The 8335-nt window shown below is 35.3% G+C and overlaps 2 protein-coding genes across 4 annotated transcripts in view; both read left to right on the top strand.

Moving 5' to 3' along the window:
• The first annotated feature begins 476 nt into the window (after window positions 1-476).
• On the top strand, window positions 477-6416 carry LOC100186379 (G patch domain-containing protein 2). Its single transcript, XM_002130551.3, has 5 exons — window positions 477-1174; window positions 4495-4574; window positions 4729-4775; window positions 5597-5637; window positions 5706-6416. The coding sequence occupies exons 1-5, from the start codon at window positions 565-567 to the stop codon at window positions 5873-5875; spliced, it is 948 nt and encodes a 315-aa protein (XP_002130587.1). The 5' UTR covers window positions 477-564; the 3' UTR covers window positions 5876-6416.
• LOC100183999 (choline dehydrogenase, mitochondrial) overlaps window positions 6342-8335 on the top strand; it is a 5219-nt gene continuing 3225 nt past the window's right edge. For all 3 annotated transcript variants that reach the window (XM_002125906.5, XM_026838424.1, XM_026838423.1), the window contains exons 1-7: window positions 6342-6533; window positions 6588-6645; window positions 6700-6847; window positions 6998-7277; window positions 7404-7530; window positions 7590-7803; window positions 7981-8094. In XM_002125906.5, the coding sequence (XP_002125942.2) occupies window positions 6419-6533; window positions 6588-6645; window positions 6700-6847; window positions 6998-7277; window positions 7404-7530; window positions 7590-7803; window positions 7981-8094 (1056 nt within the window). In that variant the 5' untranslated portion in view covers window positions 6342-6418. The remainder of the gene's footprint in view (window positions 6534-6587; window positions 6646-6699; window positions 6848-6997; window positions 7278-7403; window positions 7531-7589; window positions 7804-7980; window positions 8095-8335) is intronic.

Here is an 8335-nt window from a genome sequence, read left to right as displayed (position 1 = left end):
CAGGGCCATAGAAATACCGAGTAGTCCAACCGATTGTTACGTAAAACACAAATTGAACGGCAATTTGGGTCCAAAATAACACAGTAGGTATAGGGAAAATGCATGTTTTTCGCGTAAATTTGAGAAAAACTTAAGTCTAAAAACAAATTTAAAGGTTGGAAAATGTTAAAAACATGTGTTATTTGTTTTCTGTGTCAAAAAAAGTCAAAAATTAGAATTAGAAGCGGTTGATTTGCGACATTTTAGTCATTTAATGCGGGTAAATTTATACATTTTTTCTAAAAAATGTTTGGTAAGGTAAATAGAAGCTGTTTTACACCTTCCCACAATAGGAAAACACAAACAAAACTTAACAAGTTCGTTTAAACCCTTTGTCAAAGTCACCACTTTTGCTCTATTTTGGACACACATAGACGGCAGTTGGACTACTCGGTGTTTATACGACTCTGGGTGGCACCAGTAGAAGGTATCGAAAATGGCCGCTATAATATCTGTATTCTAGGATCACCTTGGTAATTTATTTTATAATTTGGTATAGCAACAGCTGATTCTGATAATGTTAAAATGGAGGAATTGGTTCAAGATTTGACTTCAGCTCTAGAGGAATCAGAGTTAAAAATAGAAGTGGATCAAGAGAGCCCTCAGCATGATCTATTTAAAAAACGGCGTATGCGCAAGAAACGGCCAGTGATAAATGAAGATGGGATTGTTTTCAAGTATTTAGAAACTTGTAGTGATGAATCAAGCACAAATACAAGGACTGTAATCTCTGTAGTCTGTGACAAAAGATTGAGTGGTTCAGATACTGAAAGTGGTTTCCTACTGCCGAGAGTACGGAGACACAGAAGACGGAAAACTAAAAGAATGGAAACGGACACTGGTTTTAAAAATTATATAAAAAACAAAACTGAATGTTGTAACAGCACAAGGGAATTAAATGGAGACCGTAAAAATGAACTGGAAAGTGGAATTAGTGCAAGTGATGATTCAAATGAAGACGTATCAGCTCAAGATGGGGACGATGAGATGACAGACTTTTTTAATGAGCCAGGAGGATCAGTTTGTGGCATCCCAAGTATTGTTCCATGGTGGGAAGAAGATGCAATGGAAGACACTAAACTTAAATGCATCATTAATGGAGCAATGTCAAGCATGTCGGATGCAGCTCAGAAAGGTAGGTCATTGTAGGGTTGCACAATACTGTTAATTTATTCTAGAATTCTTTATTTTGAATCTAGAATTTCCAATCTTCTTGTTTATAGGGAGAAATAATTTTACCCACACAGGCATGTAAAAAATAAAAATCGGGCCGATACCGGTTTGCATTTATATTTTCCAGCATATTTCCCGGCGCGTGTGTTCTGACACCAAATTTTGCCTCTTTATCTAGTCCCGCGTTCGTGTGCCGCTTTCACCATGTACGAGGCTTTTGGATATAATCCAACGATTTCTCCTGCGGTCCTTCGTAGCGTAAGAATTTAATTAAAAACGTGTCAATCATGTTTCGTCTTTTCCCGATCAAAGTCTGATTGCCGGGGCGATTTTTACGTGTAACACACGTAAGTGTCACAGGACTAAACATTTAGCCTTAAAATTAAAGTTTTGCTAATGAGCTTTTCTAATAAATACGGCATAGTGTCATTTATACTACGCGCAACAAACTTTGTCCGGTCAACATTGAAATTAATAGCAGACGGTAGTTTAAGCAAGAAATACTCTAATAGGATTGCTACTTTAATAAAACTATAAAACTAATCGGCGATTACCAACTACAGTTAAAAAAACTCACACGTTTTACCTGCAACGAGTTTTTTTTGTAATAATAATTACTGGGAATTTAATAGTGCTTTAAGATTTTCTCTGTTTTATATTCCGTAACACCAGTTGAAATATTTGTTCGTATTGTTACGTATTACATTAGTCACAATCCTTATTATGGCGCAATCAAATACCGCGAGTGCCTTTTGACATAGCTAGTAATGTTACGTCACAATTACCATTGTCTCCGCATAAATCCTGGATTTATGATATTACAAAGCTGTTTGTTATGTTAGAACTGCACGAATAGGTAACTTATAACCTTTTTGCATGGTAAAAAGTTAATGCAAATAACGATCAGCATTAACTCGTCAGAAGATAACTCGCTAACCTGGTTATTTTGCATGGTCATTGGTTTATGTGCGTATCAACATTAAGTTAGCTTATTTTAGCACAATTTTGATAAATCTACTTTATAAAATAAGTTCTGGTACTTTATGGTGATATTACCAACTAAAAACTATTATAATAAAACCCGAAAAAGATTAGACTCTAAAAAGTGAAACTGTCTTTCCACCATACTTTTCATTACTCGCATAATGCGAGTAACAACCAACCTCCTACGCTAGGTGACATGCTTAAGACGTTATGCGTGTTAACTTTATTTTTGCAAGTAATGTGCGAGTACTTACGCGCATAAAAGTGACCATGCAAAAAGGGTATTACGCATACGTTAACGCGAAACAAAATGTTACGCAGCCGGCGAAGTAAATAAATTCCGGATTCCCAGGCCGGCCGTTTTTTTGCCGGCAGTTTTTAAAAAATCCGGCCGATGCCGGCGGCATCAAAAAAGGCACTTTTTACACCGCTGTACCCACATAAATTAGTGTATTGGCCCTGTAGCTTTGTTGGCTCATGAGCTATAAAATGATCAAAAATTTACCATTGGGAAATTTTTGCTCCGAATTTATTTGAATTTGGCATTCGCATCATACATTATGCATTAACATCAAAGATCTCGTCTTTTTCTGCGGAAACAAAGAGCTCAAATCCCTGCAGAACGACGGTGCGAAAACGCCCAAACTGGAACGTATAGCAATCTTTGAAATGACGTTGCGAAATGTTTTTTCCCGAACGCCCCACAAACATAAGAATTATTTTTTCAAAATATGTAAAGTTGTTAAAGAATATAAAGTAGGTAAACACACCCCACGTTACTTTCTTTTTTTGTGGTGAATTCAAAAAGCAACCATTTTAATGATTTCAAAAATACTTTTATTATTAAAATTGGTCCGGTATAGGCCTAGATATTCGTCCTCAAACAATGATCTCTAGCGCTATTCTTTTTTTACTACGAGCTTTATGATTGTGACATAGAAACGTACTAGTCACCAGGCATGTAAAAAATAAAAATCCGGTCGATACCGGTTTGCATTTATATTTTTCCGGCAATTTCCCGGCGAGTGTGTTCTGACGTCAAATTTTGCCTCTCTATCCAGTCCCGCGTTCGTGTGCCGCTTTAACCATGTACGAGGCTTTTGGATATAAGCCAGCGATTTCTCCTGCGGTCCTTCATTGCATAAGAATTTAGTTAAAACATGTCAATCGTATTTCGTCTTTTCCCGATCAAAGTCTGATTGCCGTGACGATTTTCACATGTAACACACACGTAAGTGTCACAGGACTAAACATTTAGCCGTAAAATTAAAGTTTTGCTACTGAGCTTTTCTAATAAATACGGCATAGTGTCATTTATACTAACCGCGATAAACTTTGTCCGGTCAACATTGAAATTAATAACAGACGCTAGTTTAAGCAAGGAATACTCTACTAGGATTGCTACTTTAATAAAACTATAAAACTAAACGGCGATTTCCAACTACAGTTAAAAAAACTCACACGTTTCTACCTGCAACGAATTTTCTTTGTAATAATAATTACCGGGAATTTAATAGTGCTTTAAGATTGTCTGCATTATGACATAGCTAGTAATGTTTTGTCACAACTGCCATTGTCTCCGCACAAATGCCGGATTTATGATAATATAAAGCTGTTTGTTACGTCAGAACTGCACGAATAGGTAACTTACGCATACGTTAACACGAAACGAAATGTTACGCAGCCGTCGAAGTAAATAAATTCCGGATTCCCACGCCGGCCGTTTTTTTGCTGGCTGTTTTAAAAAAATCCAGCCGATGCCGGCAGCATCAAAAATAGGCACTTTTTACACCGCTGCTAGTCACATGACTAATTCGTTCGTTAAACTGAAACTTGCGTTTGTTTTTAATTCTTTCGTTTTTTGCTAAAAACACTGCCTCTCCCCTTTTTAAATGAGAGCGGCCACGTTCAACAATTTTGTGACAAGATTTGTCACGTGGGTAGTACACTTATCAATTTTTTCACCATGCAACTTTCAAATCAGTTTTATGAAATTCAAGGTGTTTGAGCCGAAATATCTTTGGTTATACAGAACCAATTAAAACAAGTAAGGTGCCGTTGGAATTAGAAAAACTGCACTCTATCTATTAAAGCGATGTACATTTGAGTGTGTTTAGGCTCTTTAAGAGATGACGTATATCGTTTAATGACATCATTACACAGAATATGGAATCATGTAATAAGATTTGAATACGAAAAGATTCAAATCTCATGGATGTAAGGTTCTTTATTGTGCATCCCTAGGTGACCGGTATATATTTTAAGTTAAAATTGTTTTACTTTGCACATTTCATGCAGGTTTTCATTCCCGAATAAATCGACTTCCAGGGATGGCTGCTCGGTCAATAAGAAGAGGACGAAGAAGATACAAACAGAAGGTCAGTTCTTCTATAATGAACGGAAACTTTTGTTAGTTTTTTAATTTTTGTTTTTGTAAAAATACGATAAATTTGTAACTTTGAATTACACCATATATTAGCTCCACATATATATAAATATATACATAAATACATATATCTTCTTTTTTAACAGAAAACTGGAGAAAGGGTAATCAATAATGGTGAAGCTCCAAGACAAGAGTAAGTAGCTAAGTTAAGTTTCAATTACAAAATTGCAAATGTTAAATGTTGGTCCTAACATATTTTATAGTGTAACTTTCTCGGTATGACAACAAATAACCTACTGGTAATATACTAGCAGTAGCACTAGTAGCAGATTAAGATCTACTCATACAAACATTGGTGCCTAAGTTTTAATAATCTAGGGTGGGCAAACTTATTAGTTCAAAAACTGCCTAATCTCATCTGTATACCTTAGCAAAACCGTAATTAACACTCTGGTACCCTTGGCAGAATAACAGAGTATTGATGTCAAAATAGCCCCCCCCCCCCCCCCCCACCTGTCACACTTTGTCGTTCATCAATTTTGTCGTTTATTAAATTATTACTTCATCATATTACCAGTAGCAGTAGAATTGACACTTTTTTATTAGAGGATTGTAGTTTTGCAAGCAATATAATTGATTTGGTATTAATAATGTTAAAGTAGGAGAAAGCAAATTATTCAACATTAAACTGTTGAGTAAGCATGTTTATCTAACCTGTTCAATACCTCGTTACATCACAATGTCGCTGATCACAAGTTGAAACACCGTATAAAGGTGAAAAAAAAAATATCCTAGCATGAGTACCAAATCCGGGGTTGCAGGGTATGCAGGTGCAGGCCAACCATAGGATTTCTACACTGTCTTTCACATCACCATTATAATCAAGTGGGTTTAACAATCACTGGGTCCCCTGTATTTATATAAAGCGTCAGAGGAGGAGAAGGATTTTTTACTAGCACCAGATATTTTACTATACAGTAACAGCAAGTTAAAATCCTTCTTTTATCTTTCCAGAATTAAGAATTACAAAAGAAGAAAAACTGATGAAATACCAAGTAAGTGTTGGTGGATATTTGTAGGTACTCACTAAATAGAGGTGACTAAATTATTTTTTGTATACTAGTTGAGCTTGATACCATACCAAACCTTCCACTGCCACATACAAATAAAGGACACAAAATGTTGGTTGGTATGGGTTGGAATCCTGGAGAAGGCTTAGGTTTAAATGGACAAGGAATCCAAAATCCAGTTCATGCAACTAGACGACCAAAAAGAAATGGACTTGGCCTATAAATAGTTTGATTTCTTTCTTATAGTGATAATGTGGCTAAGTGTGTGACACACCAATAGATCTGAAAGAGGACAGTGTTGGAGGTTGTTAAAATACCTTCTGGAAAAACAGGCAATAAGAGCATTCTGCTTTTATACGCTACGTCCTACATTATAACACACCTTTTAAACTAGTTATCCTATCATGATTACTTGTATTGTAATGTTGTTGTTTAAACAACATAAAGCAAACAAATAACTTGGTTACCTGTACTAGATTAAGCCTAAACCATTTTTATAAGGTTTTAAGATTTGGTGTATTAATGAAAGGTGTTTTGGTACATAATGTTGTTCCTTGTTCTGCATATTTGTTAAGTCCATTTAGTTTTATTTATTTTATTCTAAAATGTATTTTAAATATGATCTTGTCCCTAAAATTGATTTTACACTTTTACAATAATATGTGTTATATCTTAAACAATGCATTATCATAACAATTTCAAAATATTTTTTTGACATCCCTAATAATTTATTTTTGGGCTCTAAATACATTGTTTTACCCAGAGTATGATAAAACAGTCAGTTTACATAGCGCTTGTGGCTTTTTTTATTTATGGCATATTAAAGAAGCATACGTCGATTGCGAGAGACCACATAGATGCAACATATGATTTCATCATTGGTGAGTGTTGCCTTACAGGATTTACATTTATTATTTATTATCCATTGCTTGCAGTTGGTGGTGGAACAACTGGTGCAGTAGTTGCTAGCCGACTAAGTGAGTCAAATGTTAAGTAAGTAATGAAGTTTACCTAATAAATTTTATGCTTGACACATTGCTGTTTAAGAGTTTTGCTGATTGAAGCTGGTGATGAAGATAATTTTGAACCTTTGGTTAGCGTTCCTCTGTTATCTGCATTAAATCAATTTACAAATAGAGATTGGAGTTACATGACAGAGCCACAATCAAATGCCTGCCATCACATGGAAAATAATGTAAGTATTTGTTTTTTCCTCTTGTCATTTTTTCCCAATGCCTATTACTCTTTGTGACTATTTGTTAACCACCAAAAGCAAAAAGGGGGTAATTGCAGATTATTTTGCTTATAGAGCCAATCATAATAAGCAATTAAACTAGTCATCTAGGTTTTACCATGGCCAAGAGGGAAAATTCTTGGGGGTACAAGTTCTATAAATACACTTCTATATGCTCGGGGGTGTCCTGAAGACTTTGATTCCTGGAAAGAATCCGGTGCAGACGGTTGGGCGTATGATGATGTTTTTCCATACTTTATCAAATCGGAACATATGATAAGTCCACGTTTGGCAGAAAGTCCTTACCATGGAAACAAAGGGAAGTTATTCATCAATGAGAAGAAACTAAACCCAGTGGGAAAATCTTTCTTAAAAGCAGGAGAAGAGCTTGGTAATTCCCATTTTACCCAGTTGTATTGATTATAAAATGAATTTTTTTTGTAACATTTACCGCTTATATTTTGTATACATTTTGTGTTATGATTTGCGATTATCACACAATTATATGTTATGGCAGGATTTGAAGTTCTTGATGATTACAATAGTGATAAATGCAGTGGATTTTCTACTTTTCAAGAAACAACCAATAAGGGTTACAGACAAAATTCTGCAACAGCTTATTTAAGGCAACATGCTTGGGAAAGGTTAGAACTCTGGTTTCCGAATAACTAGTCGAAAGATAGTGAAATTTCGACCATTCCAGGCAAGAAAATTTACACATCATCGTAAGATCACATGTTCAAAAAGTTTTGTTTAATCAAAAGAAAATTGCAACGGCAGTTGAACTTTTAAAAAATGGGCAAAAAATCATAGTAAATGCAACGAAGGAAATCATTTTATCTGCGGGGGTGATTGGGACTCCTCAGTTACTCATGCTATCTGGAGTTGGTCCTTTAACTGAGCTTAAAAGAAATAAGGTAACTTAGTATGATTTAGACATTTTAGAGCATATGGATGTCCTATAAAATTAATACCAAAATAAAAATCATGGTTTCAACTTACTTGTATGACTCTTTATTTATCCATATTGTTTGTAGCAAAAGCAAGATACATTACTTTACAGTAAACTTTAAAAACAACATTTAACTTTTTAGATAAATGTTGTATCTCATTTACCTGGTGTTGGACAAAATCTACAAGACCATGTGATGACTGGAACATTTTTTTATGGAAAAAACATTTCGGATTGGGTACTTACCCCAAAAAGTGTAAGTCACTAAGTGCGGTACACCCGATCCTCACTTCATTATGTTTCTCCCTTCTGTTAAACTGCTGTGAACTTGTTCCCCATACCATGATGTCACATGGAAACCTTGTCTTTGGTTAAAACTTAAAAGATGCCAGACATGTTACATGGCCATGACTTCACGTAACACAGCCACCGCCTTTTCCACCCTTCAAGAGTCGGGAACTGTGCATAAAATAGCAACGAACTTGTACACACCGATC

This window comes from Ciona intestinalis, unplaced genomic scaffold (genome assembly GCF_000224145.3).
Source record: "Ciona intestinalis unplaced genomic scaffold, KH HT000082.1, whole genome shotgun sequence".
Taxonomy (NCBI): domain Eukaryota; kingdom Metazoa; phylum Chordata; class Ascidiacea; order Phlebobranchia; family Cionidae; genus Ciona; species Ciona intestinalis.
The sequence above is the reverse complement of the archived record's forward strand: the minus strand, read 5'-3'. Positions and strand labels throughout refer to the sequence as shown.